Below are 22,731 nucleotides of genomic sequence, written 5' to 3'. Positions count from 1 at the left end.
TGGGGCTTACCAGCGCCAATAACCTCCTCAATCTTGACAAAGGAAACATCGATTTCCTTGGCAAATTCTCGCACCGCCTCATTCGGGTCCTCATAGGTGAAGGGGTCGATATAAACCTTGACCCCTGCGAGAGAAAGACAAACAGAGTCGTGGGAAAGGAAAAGAAGAAAAGTTTAGATAACTATGTGCTGCAACGAGCCCGTGGCATTAAATATGATTTTCTTAATGTGAATGAGTTGGAAATCACTGCCGAGGTTTAGTGTGTATGCGTCCTTGATCTGTTACCTTGGCCAACAAGGTACTGGCTGTTTTTGTCGCTCAGTTCTGGATCCTTTATTCGGCTGTGTCTGCTGCAGGCAGAAAGAGATCGGGATAAATAAAGTAAGATTAGGATGGCAGTGCAGTTATCTGAAAAATGGATGTTTGACTTAATTTTTTTTGGCAAGCATTGCTAATGCTTTTTCAATGTGAAGCCAATCAATGCTGAAACAATGTGACTGTTCAGATGCAAAAACAATAAAAAGATGTCTTGTTGAATAAAATATAAACTCTAAATGAGAAAAAAAAGATCCAAAAATCAAAAACATTGTGTGATTTTTATTTGATGATAAAAATTCTAGGATGCAAGCAAGTGTAGCAAACTATGATAATTTATTGATCCCCTTTAGGAATACTTCAATGTGCAGAGGGGTCAGAGTTCAGTTCAGCTACAGACCAAATACCCTCTTGTTGACAGAGATCCAGAGTCCTGAAGGACACTCTCTGTTCCAAAAACACCATCATTTTATTATTTTCTGACAAAACAAAAAAAACCCTTGTTGTTGTAAGGATTCTGTTTGCTTTAAACAACCCACAGCAATCTCAAAAGCACAATGTGTGATGACTTGCAGTAATGACGAATACCTAAGCCAATGCCTATGGTTCTGCTCTTTGACACAAGTGGCTCCATTATAATTCTGCTGGCAAAAACTCATCCCTGTAAGACTGTAACGGCCCCGTAGCTACTGGATCCCTGCCTTCCTCCATTTCTCTCCCTCTCCCACCTCATAAGCCTAAAATAGCAATAATGCACCACCCTCGGTTAGTGGCAGATCTGGGCCTCAGCCACTGGTTTGTGTGTGTGTGTGTTAATTGTGTGTGTAACTTTATGTGTATGTGTGTATGTGTGTGTATGTGTGTGTGTGTGTGTGTGTGTGTATGTCACAAGGTCACAGCTATTGTTCTCTTGTCCTGTGGAAACAGGGTTGGGACGCCTGCATCCTGTCTCTCCCTGCCCTCTACCTCTATCGTCATCTGTCTCTCTCTCACACACACACACACACACACACACACACACACACACACACACACACACACACACTCTCTTTTTCTCCCTCTGATGGCATCCAACACTATTTACTCAAACAATGAAGCCTAAGGAAAATGTTCTAATGAGCAGGATAACTTTTAGCTGTGCAAGCAAAAGACATCATGAGCATTGCTTTGTGTCTGTACTGCCTCACAGAGAAAAAAAATGGTGTGGGTAACAGAGTGCAAATCCACTGTTGATAAGATATCATTTGTATAAACAAGAGAACAAAGTGGTGTAAAACTGTAAAATTGGGGTCGTGCTTGTTATTGGTTTTCGATTTCCCCATTTTTTTCTCCCATTTCCTGTTATTCTGTCAGCTTCTTTTTTTTTTCCTTTTCGCTTCTTTCCCCTTCCCTTGTTCTCACCGTATGCAGTAAGCAGCCACCAAGACGAAAGTGACAAGCAGCAGCATCCCAACAGCGATAAGGATGCCAGGTATCAAGAACTGGGAGGCAGAGTCATGTCCTGAGACAAACAAAAGACACAGAGAAAAAAGAAAAGAAAACAAGACACACAGGCAGAGAGTTAGAGTAATGCAACGACAGAAATCGTGACAGGAAGTTTACATTGGTAGTAAAGAAAAAAAGTATAAGAGGGAAAGAAAGAGCATGACAGGAATTTATAATGTTAAAAGAGGCTCGATAAAAGGACGAAGGCAATAAATTCATAACAAGAAATTGAGCAGGGCCTGACTGTGCAGGGAAGAATTTTAAAAAATTAAAAGAAAAGAAAAAGAAAAAGAAAGTCTGACTTCAAGAGTAAATGGAGCTTTTTCTTACCATCAGGCAGGGTGCGGAAGATGGTTGCAGGGCCGAAGCTGCCATAACCAGCCATGGTGCGCGCCCGGACCTGCACTTCATACTGAGTGGCCCTGCGGAGGTCTGTGAGCACGGCCTGGTTTCTGTTACTCTCTGTGTAGTGGCACTGATCCTCACTGCGTCGCTCCTAAATGAAAACGGAGTTAGCTGGACTGGAACTGAGTGTAAACCAGGAGTAAGTGAGGAAATGACAGAAATCACTGTGAAAAAAAACACACAAACTCAAAGCCAGAAAAAAAAAGCCACTAAAGGGTAATCTATAGGAATTCAAGTATCCTATACTTATAACTGCATATTGTTGATGTGAAGTTTAGTCACACTGACCTGACCTCATGTTAATTAACATGTTGGAGGTTTACATATATTTTGAAATGGATTTCATTCACACGAAAGTATCTTGTGTCTTAGCTGTAACACTGACACAAAGTCTTACTCTCAGAAATCACATGACCAAGTTTTGAGCTGAAGCAGTCTTGTTTGTCTAGAAGTTCTGCAGGTTACAGGACATTTTGGTCTCTGTTCACTTCACCTGGATATTTTGGGACTAATTACTGCAACCCTGTTTACTACTTCTTCATTCTAATCCTGAGCCACAGTATGCGTGAAGAGAAAATAATGAAGTCTGAATAGTCACACAGAGATGAGAGGTGTTGTCGGGAAGCTCTCACCTTCTCACAGTAGCGTAGCTGATACTGCAGGATGGTGTAGTGTTGCTGTGCTGGGACTGACCAGTGCAGAGTCAGACTGCTCTCTGTGGAGTCGCTCTTGTGAATCACAGGCACCAGCGATGGCACTGCACAGATGGCAGAACAATTATAAATACCGCATGAAACTCTGACTATTTATACCTTTCCACCTCTTCCTCTCCACCTCTTACCGTCATGGCTTGTGGTGATATTGACACTGTCACTCGCAGGGTCCTTGCCGCTGAGCTGAGACACCCCGTTGAGCGCCTGGATGGTGAAGGTGTACGTGGTGTGCGGCAGGAGGCCCCACACCTCCACCCTGCGACCCAGCAGGCCTTCATGCTCTGGCCGGTAGCTGACGCTGTCTCCGCAGGGGAGGCACGGCCCCTTGGGTGACCTGCACACAGAGCACCTGACAGCGTAGCCCAGGTCTGTTCTGCCGCCGTTGTCCAGAGGCTCGTTCCACTCCAGACTGAGCGTGGTGTCGTTGATCTTGGTGCTGATGCTACGCGGCGCTGACGGAGGTTCTACAAGTGATGGGGAAAAAAAGCCAAAATTAAATTGCCATTCTCAAAGTTATAAATACTGGAAATGAACGAAACAATTGCCCTTCAAGCTCCTGTAACAGCAAATCATTCTGCTTAAAGGAATAGTTTCACATTTTAGGAAATACACTTATTCATATTTAACCTGCAGATATGAGAGAGTGGTCTTCTCTATGTTTAATTCTAAAGAGAGAAAATAAACGTATTTCTCAAAATGTCAAACTATTCCTTTTAATTTTGTAGCAGCAGCATTAATGCCAGACTCAGGTTTTGCAATTTTCTAAACTTATTAAAGAGACTCAGTGCAGTCATTACCGCAACATTACATATGATACATTTTCAGGTTTTAAATGCCTTCAGAAAGCAGCAGTAGTCATCCCTCAAATATTGTCGTGTTATTCGGTCAAAAATGTCATCATATTGGATTTTCCAGTCACTGCATACCCCTGATGCAATCGCAGTGTATAAAATTCCTCTATCAAATCTAATTATAACCTCTTCTGTGTAATTTTACTGCTGCTTTACCTTCCCATGACCCACACAGACCATTTATTCACCTTTTTCCATATAAGCTGAGGACATTTTACTCAGTCTGCACTTGCAGTCACGAAGCAGAACAACGCTTCTGCAGAGGCTTTGCGTCACAACAGAAGCATATGTGTTGCAGCATTTAACAGTTTGTCTGAAACTGTATGATAATGATCACTGTCTGAAAATTGTAAGAAGATAGCTATTGCCTCAAGCCATGCGAAACTTAACAGCAATACCACTCAGCTGCTGTGAATAAGTTTCTGCTCCTGCCAAGGAGACGGAGCTTTGTCAGTGAGCCTGCAGCTAACTTAAGTGCTAATAAGTGCTCTCATTGGAAACCCAAGTGGGGCAACATCACAGACAATCTTGAGTGCATATGAATTCTGAATTCAACATTTGGGAATGGGGATTTTTAGAGGTGATGCATTTTATGACTTAACAATCAGAATCCACTTTATTAAAATCACCACGGTTGTCATAGCAATGTAAAACACTTATTTTCAGGGGGAAAGGGCCGCATGATTTACAGATGGCACGGCTTTCACAATTTTGCATACAAATCGAAAATGAAAGTGATGTGCAGACCTGCACACACAATCCAGTACAAAAACAGAATATGTAATAGAAATGGCCTGATTAAGTGATTAATAATTAAGATAAAGCCTTTGTAATTAAAGTTATCAGCAATAATAAAATTGGTGGATGTAAATTCTGTATTGATATCACATCTGCAGAGAACAGAAAACAGCCCCTATGCTGAGTGTCACATTGTTTCACTTCCTCTTTAGGGCCAATTCAGGAGAATGCACCGAATTAAAAAGTCCCTCTCGTTCACACGTCTAACGTGTGGCTGAATTGAAATTCCTGAATCCGCATGGAGGTGTCACTTGGGACCATCAATGCCTACTTCACTTTGGAGAGAAAGCCCTACCCCCAACAAACCTGTCACAAAAGACATGCATCTCAATGCCCAGCCGTGGGAGAAAGGACACAAAGCAGATTAGAGGAGCCAGGCTAAATGACACCAGAGGAGAAGAGAAACAGCACCAGAGAGGGTGAAAACAAAGTGAGGAAGAACGAGGGAAGGTAAAGAGTGAGAAGAAACCAGTGGATGCTTGTGTTGCTTAGCACCTCCCTATTTGCATATGGATTCGTGGACAAGTACTGTTGTATGCATACTCACTAGTACATGGGGTGTCAGGAGTGTCAGATTCTGCACGTAGGTATCCAGAGCGACATGCGCACACCGACTCCCCTCTGATGGCGGCGTGGCTGAATCCTGGACAGTCAGTGCACTGTCCCTCTGTGCCTGACTTGAACTGACCCACAGGACAGGCTGAGAGGGGAGAACAAATTACACATTGAACAAAATCTTCTCACACACACTATGTCGACACAGACCAGGGTCAAACTGAATTTGCAAATACATTTCTGTTTTTTTTCAGGGTACTTAGGTGCCAGATGGTTGCAGATTGACAGACCAATCCATGTAATGAGTGTTCTTAACTGAAGACAATCACAGTAATAAATCTCATAGTAATAGTCTATTCAGTGAACACACACCATTGACATACTGCTTATCATTGAATTTACCTGATTATATCTGAATGACAAAACTAATGACTAAACATGTGGGAGTCCTTACAAAGAACTACCTTTGTTTATTGATCCAAATATTGTCTCCTCACTACAACCAAAAACTTAGTTGACTGAGAAAATCAAGGTACATCTAATAATGCAAAAATGTCAAACATTCTCAGACTGGAGGATTTTCTGTTTTTCTCTGTTTTATTGGTTTAAAAAAAACCCTAATGACTATATTAACTGATAATTATAACTGTCATTAGTTGCCCTAGTCTGAACCCATTCTCCTCTCAGCAGCTACACATTAACACCATACACACCGGATTCAATATACCGACACCCGTCCTACGCATGAATGTGTAATAAGCTGTCTGTCACCTAACGCCACATACATTCACCAGCACCTGCAGTGTTTACTATTCTGTGCTCAGTGGCAGCTGAGTGAGAGGAATAAAACAATAAACTTTCACACCAAGTGGAGCATTGTTACAGTCAGAACTGACTTGTTTCGTAGGGTCAACACACTGTGGCTGACCTTTTGCCACAGGAATTTCCCACATCTGAAACACGTTAGTGGAGTGTGGTGAGCACTGCTGTATCCCTCAGCTGCTCAGAGGTTTATATATATATATATATATATACACACACACACACACACGTTAGTGAGTACTTCTTTGCCAGGAGCATCCGTCCACCTGACAGGTGTGGCATATCAAAATGCTGATTACACACCATGATTATTGCACAGGTGTGCTATGGCCACCATTTATGTTTAAGGGGAAGTGGTCTTCTCCATTCAAATAACATTTTGACCACACTGCATGTGTATATACACACACACACACACCACACCAGAGTACAACACACAGAACACAACACACAGCACTTATATATATAATTATATTATATAAGAATAATAAACTTTATTTATATAGCACCTTTTAAAAACATAGTTTACCAAAGTGCTTTGAAAATGAATCAATGACAGGACAGAAATAAGGTAAGAGTTACAGAGGAGGCAAAAACAATATATATATATTATATATATATATTTATTAATATATATATATATATTACACACATATTATATAATTTATATATATATCATTTTAATATATATATATATATATATATATATATATACACATATATATATATATAAGATTAAGAAACCAACCTGAGTGCTTCTGAGACCCTGACAGATAGCGCAATGAGAGAACACCTGATTTACAGCAACAGTCTCTATTGATCACAAACCAGTGTTTTCACATTTCACTGAGATCAGCTGTGACAACATTTAGCAGTTGCAGCAGTCCATGCTAATCTAAGTAATTATTTTGTTGTGTTATCCTGAGTTCTTTTTTATTATGATTAATATCAATCATTTTTGGAGTTTGTTGACAGCTGCTATCATTTTGTCATACCTTCAAATCTATTGTCATCATGTAAGTTCTGTATTATGGACACACAGGGAAATATACGCCTCGCATGTAGCAGTATTTATAGCCAGCTACAACTTTACTTCAAAGATGTGGTTTAAACCTACTGATCGATCTCATCTAGAACACTACATCAACTTGACTGCATTCATAAGTTTTGCATTCGAGGGTTATGTTTGACCCAGAAAATATATGTATTGTCTAAAGGAGATGTTGGCATTACAGCAAAATTCATTTAATTTTAACTCTAGACGTCAATTTCATTTTCTGAAATACCCTGCCAATGAAGCAAATTAACTGTTCAATCTTGTTATAAAGGCAATTTCCCTTTATGGTCTGGTGAGTGTTTTTTCCTCACAGCTCTGACATAACGCTGGAAATGCCAACCCCACTTCACCAGAAGCAAAATGTTGGAAATTATTTTTTGTTATGAAAAATCATTATACCTCCCACTGAGATCAAACTGAATCCTACTTTCAAACACCACACATTTTCTTGAGAAAACGTACCATTTCTCCTTGTGTTTCTGTGTTTAGCGCTCAACGATTTCCCATGTTGGCGTGATGTGGTGTGTGTGCCTGTGTGTGCATGCGTGTCTGTGTGTGTGTGTGTGTGTGTGTGTGAGTGCGCACATGGGGGGTGTTCTTGCACGAGGCTTGTTAATTGGTCTCATTAAACAGAGCTGCTGCACGGCTCCTAAGAGAATCATCCTGCTCCTTCCCTCTTTTTTTGTCTGCTTTGCTTTGATGTTCTCAAAGCGATATGATCTTTACCCCGAGCAGCCCCCACCCCCTTGCTACCTTCACCTCCTGTGCTCCTTCTATCTTAGCCGAACCATGAGTTGTCGCAGCAGTAAGCCTTTGACCCTGCTCTTCCTTTCTGAGATAAGTGCTGCCCCACCTGACCTCTCTCTGTCCCCTCCGCGTTAAAGATGTTCCCCTCCCTCATTAACTTCCTCAGTTTCTCATTTCCTCTCCAACGCTTGCGACCCTCTCGCAGCGAAACCCACCCTCATCTTACCATTGTTTTCTTGTTTAGTCTGCCTGCTCTGCTGCCTATGTGGGTGTAGCCTATATAAATACATACTTGTATATGTGGTCTAACTTTGCCTCCTTCTTACCTGTACATCGTGTGTGTCCCTCAGTGGGCTCAAATCCTGGTAGGCAGGCGCAGGAGGTTGTTGGCTGGCCTACCCACTGGCCATCTTCCCCGCAGAAGAGCTTCGGGGGCCGAGGTCGTGGCCCCTGCTGGGCGGCATGCTCCACACACACTCCCTGTGCCTCTTGCACTAGAGTACGGGGGACAGTCTCAGGGAAAGAGGAAAGAGCACTAACCAGGGGAGGACACTTTTTGAAGAACACCCTGACAGACAGCAGGGCCATGCAGGCGCCCTGAGCCTGAAAAGCCAAGTAGAAGCCTCTCTTAGATAGAGGCCCAAGTCTTAAGGTCTTCACATTAAATTTCCGCTCCCCACCCTTCCTCAGTAGAAAGTCTGCAGCCACTGTGTCCACCTAGGGCAGGAAGTAAGAGGAAAGATCTTATGTAATGGCCAGATTCCAACACACAGTATGCACTCTAAAAAAGAACGAGACTGGTGGTTTTGCATTTAGCCATTCCATCCCATTAACTAAACATCACATATGCTTTACATTACTGAATACTTTCCACAGCATCCCACTGTGATTTTAGATTGATTTACTACCTTCCTGGCATCCATTGTTTCCCATTTGTTACAGTACGCTTTGAGCCTCAACTTGCAGGGACTTGCTCGAGAAAACCGTAATTCATCACAGTGAACATTTCATCCCTTTTATTTTTCTGTCACAGTTACATTATTAAGTGGTAATGAAGTTGAGAAGCAGGGACTATTTTGAAACCTCCCTTTGGTGGTGTGTTAAAGGACGCTATGATATCAGAGGTTTGATAAGGATATGCTGCTGAAAAGCACAGTGCTCAAAAGTTATGTGTTGTATGTGAAATTAAATCAGTAGGTGAACTGTAAAAAATTACATATCCAAAGCAACTTTTTAGTCTCTGCGAGGTGATTTTGATACTGTACAGAAATGGATGGAAGCCAACTGTATATTGGAAGGTAAAAAGTCAATCTCAAAATGTGGGATACAATTTGGAAAACTGTCAGCAGTCATTTACAGAATGATATCCATACATCATACAGTAGATAAAAAGCTAAACATGCAAAACAACTAGTAAAGTTTGTGAATGAAATGTGGACAAGAGAGATTTACTAATACTGACTAATGGAAAGACAAGAACTTTATGGACAGAATTTCACACCATTTTTTTCCAATTTGGGAGTTAAAGGGCTATTCCCGCAGTTTAATATTGCACTTCTATTAAGTTTGGGTGAGTCACATTTTTAAAAAAAGGTGCAGCAGAGGCCAAAATATCTTTACTTTTGATCCCGAGTATGGGTAAAAAATACTGGAATATAAACTTTGCATGATGCAATTCAGTAACCTATTTTTTCAAGCACTCTCTGCCTTGTAAACAGCCTCATGTTTTAACCTCCACACCCTCAGTTTGTAGCGAAGCCTGTCTGTTAAAAAATGTAAGTTTCAAGATCAATTCAAGATAACCTGGGTGACATCATCAGGCTTATCTGGGACTGAGATCATTAATTAGAGCAGCAACATTTAGTCGATTAATCGATCGGAAAATTGATCACCAAAAAAATCTGCATTCTTGTAAACATTTTATGTTTACAGCTTCTCATATGAGAGAATGTATAGTTTTTCTTTTTCATATATATTTCATGCTTAAAGATATGATTGAATATCAAATATCACAAGCACATTTACGTTATCGCTTTGGGCTCTGTGTGTTTCACATTCCACACTTAGTCAATTAACTGATAAAGAAAAATATCAAAATGAATTATGAGACATGGTTCTCACAGGCTGAGTGGTACCAATAGTGACAAAAAAACTGATCTTTTTCCTTTATGTAAAATGGTGGTGGAGTGCCCATTTAATGCAGATATTCAATTTTGTTATGTGTTTGTATGTTTAGTAAATCAAGATATTATTTACGAAAAATAATTCCTGAAACAACCACGGAGAAACAAAAATAATGAAATGAATAAATAATAATGATTTCCTATATATGAGGCTGTCACTCATTTGTTTTGACCTTTCGAGGGTGGAAGTACCTTGGTGTATGGGTTCTCCATCCAGGGTGGGTAAGTGGCCGTGGCCTCGTTGGAGTCGGCCTGATAGTAGTAGAGGTTAAAGGTCTCCTTACAGCTGCGGTGGTGGGTGCTCCTGGAGGAACACTCCATCATGGTGAACCGCAGCTCCACGTAAACCTGAGACGCTCCTCGCCGCTGGATGAAGCCGCTGCGCAGCCAGTGGCTGGATGAGCTGTCGGTCTGACAGATCTGATAGGTCCTCACGCTGTTGTTCTCCTCGTCTAAACCGCTTACTTCCTCCCACTGAGAGCAAAGAGGAGAACAAAGGGTTGCCAGGTTGGACATTAAAATGACATATGAGCCCAAAATCTTGAGAACATTTTTGTGAGTGCAGTATATTTAATTGTCCTGTAAAGACTTGCACTATAGTCTTTATATAATTGGTCATATTAAAAGTGCTATTCGTCATAATAATGTTGCAGTTATTTGTTGGCCCACTGCTGTAATGCACCTGTCAGAGGCCTGTGGGACCGCTCTCGCCTGGTGTGGATTATGATCCAGCCCAAATTTGAATCTGAGTTGTTAAATCATTCCTCCCGCAGAGCTGCAGCCCAGCCAGTGGGAATACAAGTCTCAATTGTCAAACGGAGCACACTACTGCACACAGCATCCAAGACAGACACTACTTTCACCCCTTAAACACACTTTTAGACGAAATTGCGAGAATACAGGATAGAATATCACAAATATGTCTGAACTGAAACCCCTCCACAGAAATCTACATTTGTTGAGGAGCAAAATACAAGTGAAAAAGGCTTTCATGTCTGACTTCTGAGTCAACAGCAAACATGTTCACCACCACTATGTTCCCAAGAGCAGGAAACAAGCAAGAAATTAACATACTCAGGGCAGAATTTAGCAGATTTGCTGAACTTGAGGCTCAGAAATTCAGTTATGTAAATATGTAAATCTTTAAAAATCCATTTGCAGATGATGTGTTGAGTGAAGCAGAATACTGGTCTGAATGAATTACAGTGCAGCAGTGCACTGAGAGCCAGGTCTGAATCACTTGAAGGGAGAATTTCCCTTCTAATCCCAAAAAAGAAATACTATGGACTTTGGCAGCACATATTTCTGAGAACAAAATGTTTTCTGTGATGAAGATGCACAGAACATCCCATGGGGCTCATCTGGATTTAAAAAAAAAAAAATTTGATAAATAGTTTTGAAAGCAAAATAACGAAGGAAGTATAAATACAGAGATGTATGGTTTTACACCGCAGTTTTATGCAAAGGTTTGGGCACACCTTGTTGGAAGTGAAAGATCTAAATACAACCCCTGCAGCAAACACACATTCAGAATGAGCCTTTAAATGCTAATTATCTGTTACGTTTTATTTCATGAGCTTAGAAAAAACATATTGAGGTTTCTGCCAGAAAAGTTGTTGACCCGGCAGCTGGACCAGTCTGCAGCGACCCATCGGGATTTCTCCCGTTATGCCCGATGGCTGTTCCTGTTCTAACGGTGTTATCATTGCAACGACCCAGGGCTGAGGGGTCGACAAGAGTTTTAACCAACACATGTCGATCATTATAGCAAGGTTTTAAACCGCGCCACCCCAAATTTCCCGATTCTGAGGCCCGTGTGGCAGCAACTCATTAAAATAGTTGTTGCAATAAAATGATTACATTGCTTTATTTGGTCTCCTTACAAAAAGTAAATGCAAATTGAGAAGCCACAAATATCTACTATGAAGCTACCACAATCCTTTAATCCTAAAATAACCATATAGTAATCCTTTAATATCTGTAATTTTTGATGCAGACAGCTCATGGCACGTCATCATTAACTGCATCACAGTTTTATTCTCTACAGTGTCATGGAAAAACTATCCAGCCATGTTTCCGACAAAGCGAAGCGTTTGATAAACTGCTTCAAATGATAATGGCTGCTGAAACCATTTCGAGACTGTCAGTCTACTTTGCATCTTAATCAAAAGCACAGACACATTTGTTGAGTATTTCTGTCCAGTTCCAGACATCTTCCTGCCAGCATTACTGTAACCATTTTCCCTCTGAGACATCAGCAAGTTGAGCAGTTTTGGTCACTGACGCTGGCAAAAATACCCTAGCAACCACTCTTCAGTTGATCGAATTACAAATATGTCTTTTTCTGGCTGCAGTATTCAAAATTGTGGGCAGACAGTGACTCCAACTCCAAGGTTGATGGGATATATCAAAGCATCTGCTTTCAATATACTTTGAATCCCACATTCACTCTGGCGTCTCTTTTATTCTGTCAGTTACCTGCCATATAAGGAACTCTTTTATAGCCAAAGTAACAAAGGAACAGCTGGAAGCCAAAAATCCCCAGTCACCACAAGGACTGTGTTAGGAATACAGATAACATAGTGAAGCTGGGCTTACATACCTCGGGTTTGGCATGCGAAAAGATGGTCCATTTCAGATCAGAAGTCTCCGTCTTAGTGTTCATCAGCACCTCTGCGAAAAAGATCAAAAATATCATATCACTCACAGCAGGACACATAAAGATGACACTCATTTACATTCAGAGAAACACCCGGATGAATTTAAACATATTCACATAGAGTGAACATATTTCAGTCTCAAGCTCTCACTTATACTGGGATTAGGGTAGAAGATGGAGTTTCACCAGTCAAATTACAGCTACAGGAACATTCCCACTACCCTAAAATTGTTTTTCCTCTCATGTTTGTTTTTTATTCCCCCCATGTCCCCACTGTTCGCAGAGACACACCATGCCTGTGGCCGCACTCAACCTGCTGAAAAGAGTCTGCTTTTGTCCACAGAGAGTAGGGACAAGTAGAGGGAACAAGGGTATCAACCACACACACACACACACACACACACACACACACACACACACACACACACACACACACACACACACACAGACCCAACACACACACAGACCCTTTCACTTTTTTCACATTTTGTTATGTTGTAGCCTAATGCTAAAATCATTTCAATACATTGTTTCCCTCATCAATCTACACTCAATACCCATAATGACAAAGTGAAAAACATAATTTTAGAGCTTTTTGCTAATTTATTAAAAGAAATCAAACTGAAATATCACATAGACTTTAGTATTCAGACCTTTTACCATGACACTTGAATTGCAGCTCAGTTTCCTCCAATTTTTCTCATCATCTTTGAGATGTTTCTCCACCCTGATTGGACATGATTTGAAAAGGCACACACCTGTCTATAAAAGGTCTCACGGCTGACAGCATATCAGAGCAAAAACCATGAGCAAAGCCATGAGGCAGAGGGAACGGCCTGCAGAGCTCAGAGACAGGATTGACAGGATGAAGCCAAGACTGAATTCTGAGGTAAGTTATGTCTGGAGGAAACAAGAGGAAACCTCTTCACCTGCGCAATACCCTCCCAACGGTGAAGCACTGTGGTGGCACCATCATGCAGTGGTGGTGTTTTTCAGCAGCAGGAACAGGGAGACTGGTCAGGGTTGAGGAAAAGCTGAACAGACCAAAGTACAAAGACATCCTTGATGAAAACCAGATCCAGAGCACCCAGGACCTCAGATTGGGCTAAAGGGTCACCCTCCAACAGGACAAAAAGTCATTGTCCTGTCCATACAAAAGTAGCTCAGGGACAACACTGTGAATGTCCTTGAGAGACCCAGCCAGAGCCCTGACTTGAACCCAATCAAACATCCCTGGAGAGACCTGAAAGTGGCTGTCCACCGACAGTCCCCATCCATCTGACAGAGCTTTAGAGGATCTGCAGAGAAGAACGGCAAGAAAATCCCAAAAATCCAGATGCGCAAAGATTGTCGCATCATACCCAAGGTGCTTCAACCAAGTACTGAGTAAAGGGTCTGAATACTTATGTAAATGTGATATTTCAGTTTTGTCTGTTTAATATATTTGTAACTATTTCTAAAATTGTTTTCGCTTTGTCATTATGGGGTATTGAATGCAGGTTGATGAGGGGAAAATGAATTTAAACTATTTTACCACTAGGCTGCAACATAACAAAATGTGAGAAAATTGAAGGGGTCTTCCTTCTGAATTTAAGCCCTTCCAGTCATGATCTATGATTACAATAGAATTTATTTTATTGTAACAAACAATCTGAGCAGTCGTGCTATGATTCACTATCCCAATGTAATGAATGTAACCTGAAGCACAGTTAGGTTCAGGTGAAGGTACTTCATTTCGAGGGAGGACATCCCCCCCCCCCCCGAGCTGTCTTAGCAGATTGTCTCTGTTAAATGATGACTCATATTTATACTGATGGGGTGAGGTTTCTGTCACACACTGGCTTTTAGAGCGCGACGTGTTCCCCGCAGAAGCTCATCTCAAGGGTCAGGCAGTTTGGTTTTACCAATAAACAGGATTTAATGCAACTCTCCTGTGCGCCATGATCAAGGAGAACGGTTGCATGAAAATGGATCCTGGAGGAAATGGGGGTTTCAGTGAGAGTTTATCATTGGGGTTATTAAGATGTTTTGTTGAATTAGGCTACCAATATAAGGTTCGGCAGTAAAGTCAGCATCCCATATCCCCACTAATACACACTCTACACACACACTCTACACACACACTCTACACACACACTCTACACACACACTCTACACACATACACACACACACACACACACACACAGACAAACATAATACTACATCCACCTCAAAAAATAGCATCTTTCCTCTGGTTTCTTTTATGGTTCAATTTTTCTGAAATTGCCGTCTCTACAGGTTTGTATTTTTTCATCACGTCATTGATTTTAGAGATAATGCTTCACATAAAAAATGCCTGAAACCCACTGAAATCTATAATTTAATAATAATAAGACTCAGTTCCTTGTGTCGTTGCCTGTTTATTTAACTGTAACTGGCAAACTCTGCGCATTAATCGGTTTTTACATTCATTAAAAAATTATCTGAGAAATGTTTCATTCCAAATCCTGGACATGTGTTGATTCCACGTCCTACTTGTTTTGTCATGTTGCTTTGTTGTGCGTGTGTGTCACAATCAAGTGTCAAGTGATTGTATTTTGTTTCCATCTGTGTTCATACAAATGTGCGACTAAATAGCCTTGTAGTTCTTCCTTAATAGAAGAGACTTCATCTATTGGTTTAATAATGGCGTTTGGCTTTTATCAAGTTCCAGTAATACTGGTTTACATTTTCACAGATACAATTTGTTAGGTTACCTTCATGCTGAAAATTAAAATGCATTGCACAGAATACAGTTTCCAGTACCTCAACTACAAATGTTTCCTACTGTCAAATTGATAAATTCAATTTCATGAACCCAAAACTCAAGTCATGGAGAAATGGGTGGTCCATTAATTGATTGTTTGATTGACAGTTGAACACTTGATCAGACGGTCTGGTTCCAGCTTTTCACATGTGAGTATTCCCTGCTTTTCTGAGTTGGTTTGAGAAAAAACAAACAGCTTGGGCTTTAGGAAATACTGATGAGCATTTCTCAAAAAAATAATAGATCAATCGATAGCTCAATCAATAAAATAAAAAAAACAAACAAAACAATTAGTTCCAGCCCTAAAGCATGTTACTTTTATTGCCTGTTCAATGATTACAGTGAGTTTCGTGTGGACTGCACAGAAAGACATGTAGGCATGATAAGATAATGTTCGAGAAAACCGTTTACACAGAACATTACAAAGATATGAAGGTTGTCAGGGACTTCTTGTGCTCTATGAATATATTTTGCACAACACTGTTCAACACCAACACTTGTAGTATTTTACAAAAATAACTGCAACGCCTACAGTTTCTAATCTCTGTGATCCTGTGGAAATGAGAGGCAATCACATTTACCACTTACCAACCCACACCCCAATGAAATACACATGAAGGCGCAAAAAAATCTCAGAGATAAAACAGAATCTGACTGCCGCTTCCTACTGAGACACATGTTACAGCTGTAGCCGCCCAGAGACAGACGTCACTGTTCACAACTGATGGACGTTTAATTATTGGTGAGATCAGATACCGCAGACAAATGTGGTCTATTCAAGATGGCCCGCACTCAACGTGAGATATTTGGATATTCTGAGCATGTAAAGCAATGCTATTCCTCCTTCAAAATAAAACTTGTTTAACTGCTACACATAAACATTTTAATACAAAACCCATAAAAGAACAAGTGTTGTAAGTGGACAATACCTAGTGTTGTCTATTAAAATCGGAATCTTTATATCCTCCTTTTCTTCCATAATGATTTCAATGATCACTCAATCACGCCCACAGCTGCTCACATTTTAGCTCCTGCTAATTTAATACATTTCCTCAGTGAACAACCCACACACACACACACACACACACACACACACACGTATGCAAACACAGACATATATATGCACACACAGAGACACAGAATTCATCCCCCTCTCAACCCCACTCTCTGTCATCAAGCCAAATCACTTGAATTTTTCTCGGCGTTCCACCTCACTGTCATTTTCTCTTTCCCATCGTCTGGGTGACCCGACCTCATGCAAAGCATATGAAAGCAATGACATGACATCACTAATCATCGGTGCTGCATATGCAGCAGGTCTGTCATTATATCACACTGAGAGCTAAATGTTGAATGTAACTTTAATCACTGACTTTTCCTCTGTATTTCCCCGTTTCTGTTTCACCATCTACTCATTTTACTCTCTCTGTGCAAACTCCCAGTAAAGAAACACAAACACGCTTCTCACCCTGTTCCACTTCAAAACCACAGAAGCCCACCAGCTTTACGACAACAATCTGAGGCAATAAAGAGGGAGAAAAGAAAGTCTTCAGAGAGAGGAGAAAGAGAGGAGAGATGTGGATGAGGAGGATAATTGGGTGGCAATATTCAGGCCGGTGCTTTCCCTGCATTTAGTCTGCCTCAAGTTCACTCCAGCATAATTTAAAACACCTTCATAATAGCCATGCTTCGACGAGGAGACTGCCTGGTCTCCACCTTTCATATGAACCCCTGCCTCTTCTTCATATGATGATCTTTTTTTTTTTTTGTTGAAGGAGTGGAAAAGAAACACCACGCCCCAGGCTTGGTATTCACTGTTTATCGCTGCTCTATCATTAAGGTTTATGAGACAGGATGCGTGAGCGTGAGTGTTTCTATTATGTGCATGCATGGCCTTGCCTTTCACCCAAGCAGATTCAGGCTTAAGCCCTGTTAAAGGAAGCCAGCGTTTCCCCTACATTCTTTCAGAAGCGGTGGCCACCCACCGCCGGAAAATTGCCCCGAGTGCTAGAAAAAATTACAGACAATGAAAATTTCGTCATATGGCCATATTTAAAACCCAAAACAAACAATTGTACAGTAATTACAGTACAATTGTCCACATTAGGAGACACTAAGGGAGTCTAAACTGATACTGGCGCTGGCAAGAAGACTAAGACTGAGCCGTGGAATTACAATGATGAAATAACTCTTTTAAAACATATTATAAATAGGCATTATTAGCCAATTTTTGTTTTCAGTTAAAGACAGTGAGAGGTGAGTCTGAAGTACATGGGTTGACATATCAGTATTAACATGGTATAGTTTTATTTCTCTCATCACAGCATACTGGAAAAGCACAGCAGAGGGAAAAGTACTAAGTTTTCTGTATGAAAAGAAGATAACAATAGAGGGTGTTGTACACGGTTTTCTTTTGAAATGCAAAACCTGACTTTGTATTTTTGACAAAGGGGGACTATACAGCAAACACTACACCCTCATTTTCTGTACAGCTGTTTTCAGGCTTTAGACAAATGACCTCAAAATTCAAGAGCAGGACCCATTTGATCTGAATTTTTTTTATTTTTTTTATGTAACTTCACTTTTGTGTTAATTTCTACACTGTGTGCCATTCCCCTCCCTATTTTCCACTTTCTCTGAGGCTCTGGAGTGTGATAGGGAAATTATAGGCGTACGAACGTTTGCCCTGCTTCAGCTACAATTAGACCTCATTTTAATTAAAGAAACAGAGTGCCAATTACCCTCATACACCTAGAGAAATGGAGACAGAAGGGAATAACAGGGATAATGAAAACGAGAAATGTTAGAAGAGGAAGAGATGTCGGATGGTTTGAGATTTACAGATGACATGCATAAAAACCAGACTGGCTTATCAGTGTATCTGCCAATATTACAGCTACATTCATTAGGCTACTTGCTCTCAGCGTGTATTCCTCGTCGGCTTACATGAAGTCATGACATCTTTGCGTCATTATGATGTATTTCTGTACACTAAGTCCTTTCCCTATATATCATATCTTCCCAACGTATATTGATACTATTTACATGTAATAACTGAGTAATGTCGAGTCAGTGAAATACAGAAAGTATCTAATCAATACAAGATACAGAGATGTAATATTTCATAAATTGCTAAGCATCACATTTGCTTGAATAGCATTTGTTTGGGACTTAAAGCTTCTCCCTATGAAGGTCTGACCTGTTTCTTGGAGTAGTGAAATAATTCCTTGACAGGAGAGTTAATATCTTCCAGGTTTCACTCAGAACCTCCTGTGTTTTCAGGGGATGAAACCACCACATGTTTTACATTTTGCAAAGCCAATACCCTGAAATCAGACATGCTTATGGGATGTTCTGGTGCCTCAGGCAATTTGATATCCTCGATGTTTCACATTTGAAATTACAGGAATACTTCTGCATTCTGGGAAATACGCTCATTTGGACTCTTGCCAAGAATTACATGAGAATATCGATACCATTCTCATGTCTGGATGGTTAGCTTAGCTTAGCACAAAGACTGAAGGCGGAGGGAAACAGCTAGCCTGGGTCTGTCTAAATCACATGGCAGCTGCTCTAAAGCTCACTAACTAACATGGTTTATCTTGCAGGTTAAATCCAAACATTCGTGCTGGTCGAAGAAGTTTGTTACCTTTGGACAGAGTTAGCCATTTGCCTCGTTTCCAGTATTTGTGTAAAGCTTAACTAAACAGCTGCTGCCTGCAGCTTCATGTTTATAGTACAGACATGAGAGTGGTATTCTCTAACTTCTCTAACTCTTGGCAAGAAAGTAAATACTTGTATTTCTTAAAATGTCAAATTATTTAACCTACCTTTAAAAAAAAAAAAAAAATTTATTAGTTTTATCAGCAACTAGAAAAGTCAGAAAAGTTGTTTTTTTATTCAAATAATTCCTAATTACTAATTCATCACCATCATTATACCGTAGGAGTGATTGTCCTCCAGCTATTACTGACCAAAATCTACAACAATATTGTTGGTTAATCTTTAAAAATGCTAATTTTGTATGTCCTTGGCACTCAGGTTATCTACCATAGTGCACATGAAGAATGCAAATGAAAAGAAAATATTATTTTCCTTCACGTCTCAGCTTCCCAGTGTTGTATTTGTGAGTGTAGGTTAATGTGTGTGCGGACATAAATGTTTAGAAAGATATGCACTCAGTGTGTGTGTGTGTGTGTGTGCGTGCGTGTGTGTGCGCATGTGTATGTGAACCATGTTTGTGTGTCTTTGACAAGAGTTGTGTCTAGTGAGATTAGACCTCAGCTTCCTGTGGCTCTTGTCCCCTTCCCGTCTCCTGTTCTGGTGGGGGCCGACTGAACCCTACTGTAAAACAAAAGCCTCAGCTACTTTTAGTACATGTCATGGCGTAGTGAGATGAAAGGAGCAAAGGTGAGATGAATAAAGTGTGTTCATCTCTGACACTTCTCTTCTGTCTTGTCTGTGGGGGATGTATATCAGTAAGTGTTGTGGTTGGTCTCTGTCCCAGGACAGGATGTGACCCAGTTAGGGAGGAAGCTTCATACTGGACAGAAACCAAAGATGCTACTGGAGAGGATCAACACTGCTGTGAATCAAAGTGACTGACCTGAACCACTGAGGATTGAGCAGAGGCCTACGAAGCCTGACCTCTGAATGTTTTGGATTAGGTTTACACGGCCAGCACAGACTCACTAGACAGAATCATTACATTAATCATTTACAGCCGAAGATGTGTTTTCTTTCTTTCTGGAGTCCACACTACAGAGCTTGTATGAAAGATCTGGTGACTTCTCCTCCTCAGCTAATAATAAATTCAGTACAACACTTCAACTTTTTCAATTTCTAGTCTGTTGTTGTTGATCTGATCACCTTTTTAATCTTTTCTAATTCTTGCTCAGTGTTAAAAACAAACACACCTGTGCATCATAACAGCAGATAGGCTTTAACAAAAGCTTCTCCCTGGTGTTCGAACACAAAACAAATATAGATTAATACAGATAGGCGCATGTATGATTTATTGTTATTCCCCTTTAATTAATTGTGGTTAAGTAGAAGGAAAAACTGTCGCATTATTCGAGTCACACACGTTCACAGAAAACATTTAATTTAGTCACAGTGGTATAAAAGGTTTTGACATTCACATAAAATGAGAGGTCAAGGTTAAGAGGATATGAGACATCGATTTGGTCCAGCGCCTTTTTATATTGCCGCCTACGCATTGCGAGTTTTGACCTGTGGTGTCAACTGCTGAACAGCACACAGGCATCTTGGACTCTTAACAGCATTTTTCCCCCTCAGACAAACAAAAAGCACATACTTTAGCTGTGAGGTGAAAGATACTCCCAAAGAGACTATGCCAGATGAATAATGAACATTATGTATAGAAAGGTGACATGTAGGAACGTCTGACACTCGATTACAAAGTCATTCTAGGAAGTGTTTGCATTACACATTTGTGTACAACAGGAACGGGCTGGTATTTGGATGGAGAAGTAAAAGCAATAGATTTTTTTAATAAACATTTAATTCCCAACAGGACATTAAGAATGGAAGAAAAACTTAATTTTTCTGGTTCATCATCCAGTATTTTTAGATTCTTAGAGAGTCACAACTAGACACACTAAAGAACTTCAAACTTTAAACACATACTTAGCTGAACCATAGCATAATTGAATTAATTGCCTTGCATTACAGCATATTTCAGCTTTTTGGGTGTATTGATCTGCCACTGAGTGAATTCACCTCCCGCTACTTCCAATTAGGGGCACTGCTTTCTCAAGCCCTCTTTAAAAATAACCCCACTGTCTGGCTTCTTGAGAACATTGTTGCAGGCTACACCAACTCCCTGGTGGCTTCCTGATACAGAATCCTATAAGAAGAGGAATGAATTACAAAGGAAAACTTAAAAAGACCTCTTTTTCTTTTCTTTTCTTTAAAAAAAAAGAAAAAAAGTCATTAAATTTTGAGAGGGTATACTGCACTTTTCACTTTTCAAAACCACTGCATTTCCACAAGCAATGCTGATTTGAAATAAAGAGTACTGTAAGGAAAAAAAGAAGCAGGAGTTGAGATGATGTCTAAATTACAGAGCAGACAAGCCAGGGCTGTGTGATCTCTTGGTGTTTGAGGTAGGCCATTAGATTCATCATTTTCACTGTAATCTGGAGACTAATTATTATTATGAAACTCCATGAGTCGAGCTGCAACTAGCAGTTATTTTCATTATCAATTAATTGTTTTGTTCATACAATGTCATAAAAAGGTATTCCATTTACAATTAATGATGACAAAGAAAAGCATCACATTAGAGAAGCTGGAAATAGAAAATGTAATTTTCCACTTAAAATTACTGAAATGACTAAATGAATTTGATTATCAAGTCACCAATAAATCTTCTGTCAATCAATGAATCAAGTCATTACAGCTATGTCTACAATATTTTATCCCTTCTACACCAGACTCCTCTCACACATTTTTCATTCTCCCATTATTGTTTCAGCTCATTTTCTCTCCTTCCTCATCATCCTTTATTTCTTTACCTTAAATTCCAGGTCTCAGGCTACATCCACACTACTACCTTTTCGTTTTAAAGCGCATCTCTTTTGCTACGTTTTTGCCTCCCGTCCACATTACTCCGGCATTTTGGAGCACCGAAAACGGAGACATTTGGAAACACTGCTGGCCCCCTTTTAGTTTGAAAACGCTGGGGTTTGCGCTGTAGTCCGGACGGGCGAAAACTGAGGCCTTTGGAAACGATGACGTGGACACCCGCTGTCGCTCCCTGATTGGGTCTCAACAGCCTCCACTACAAGTGGTGAAAGCGACATGGATAAGAAATTACAAGCGTTATTGACCACATTGTTTTTGCTAGCAGCTGTTTTCTACATTTTAACACTGCAGCTGTCTTTGCTATTCCACTTTTATAGTATTTTTTTGCAACTAATCAACTGCAGAGTAGACAATCTGCTTCCTTTTTACACCGGCTCGCGCATGCCCAGTGTACATGATTGCTCAGGTATGTATGCGTTTTCAGGTGAGATAATCTGGACGGAGAACGTTTCTGATACGGAGCTAAAACGCTCGTCTAGATGGAGATCGTTCACGTTTGCAAACGCCGTCTTAAAATGAAAACACAGTAGTGTGGACATAATCTCAGATGATAGTTATCATAAGCCACATGCTTCTCATTTTAACTAAATCAACTAAATGTGTAAAATGTAAAACTAAATAAATATACAAAGATATTTCCCCGCCATACATTTTTTGTGTTGTGTAATTTCCTTCACTACACTAAACGCTACCTGTTCTTGCTGCTGTAGTTGGGAGGAGGAGAGTTCCTTAAAATGTTGGTCACA

At 40.4% G+C, this 22,731-nt stretch overlaps 1 protein-coding gene across 3 annotated transcripts in view; it reads right to left on the bottom strand.

The window, feature by feature from the left end:
• ephb4 (EPH receptor B4) overlaps positions 1-22,731 on the bottom strand; it is a 37,564-nt gene that overhangs the window by 5,337 nt on the left and 9,496 nt on the right. For 2 of the 3 annotated variants that reach the window (XM_022762261.1, XM_022762262.1), the window contains exons 2-11: positions 12,534-12,604; positions 10,124-10,405; positions 8,075-8,465; positions 5,115-5,267; positions 3,047-3,382; positions 2,838-2,962; positions 2,131-2,296; positions 1,717-1,816; positions 286-350; positions 11-124 (exon numbers count right to left, since the gene is read on the bottom strand). In XM_022762261.1, coding sequence (XP_022617982.1) covers positions 11-124; positions 286-350; positions 1,717-1,816; positions 2,131-2,296; positions 2,838-2,962; positions 3,047-3,382; positions 5,115-5,267; positions 8,075-8,465; positions 10,124-10,405; positions 12,534-12,604 — 1,803 coding nt within the window. The remainder of the gene's footprint in view (positions 1-10; positions 125-285; positions 351-1,716; positions 1,817-2,130; positions 2,297-2,837; positions 2,963-3,046; positions 3,383-5,114; positions 5,268-8,074; positions 8,466-10,123; positions 10,406-12,533; positions 12,605-22,731) is intronic. The other variant, XM_022762263.1, reaches the window with a different exon arrangement.

This window comes from Seriola dumerili, unplaced genomic scaffold (assembly GCF_002260705.1).
Source record: "Seriola dumerili isolate Sdu_G_001 unplaced genomic scaffold, Sdu_1.0 BDQW01000449.1, whole genome shotgun sequence".
In the NCBI taxonomy this organism is placed as follows: Eukaryota; Metazoa; Chordata; class Actinopteri; order Carangiformes; family Carangidae; genus Seriola; species Seriola dumerili.
The sequence above is the reverse complement of the archived record's forward strand: the minus strand, read 5'-3'. Positions and strand labels throughout refer to the sequence as shown.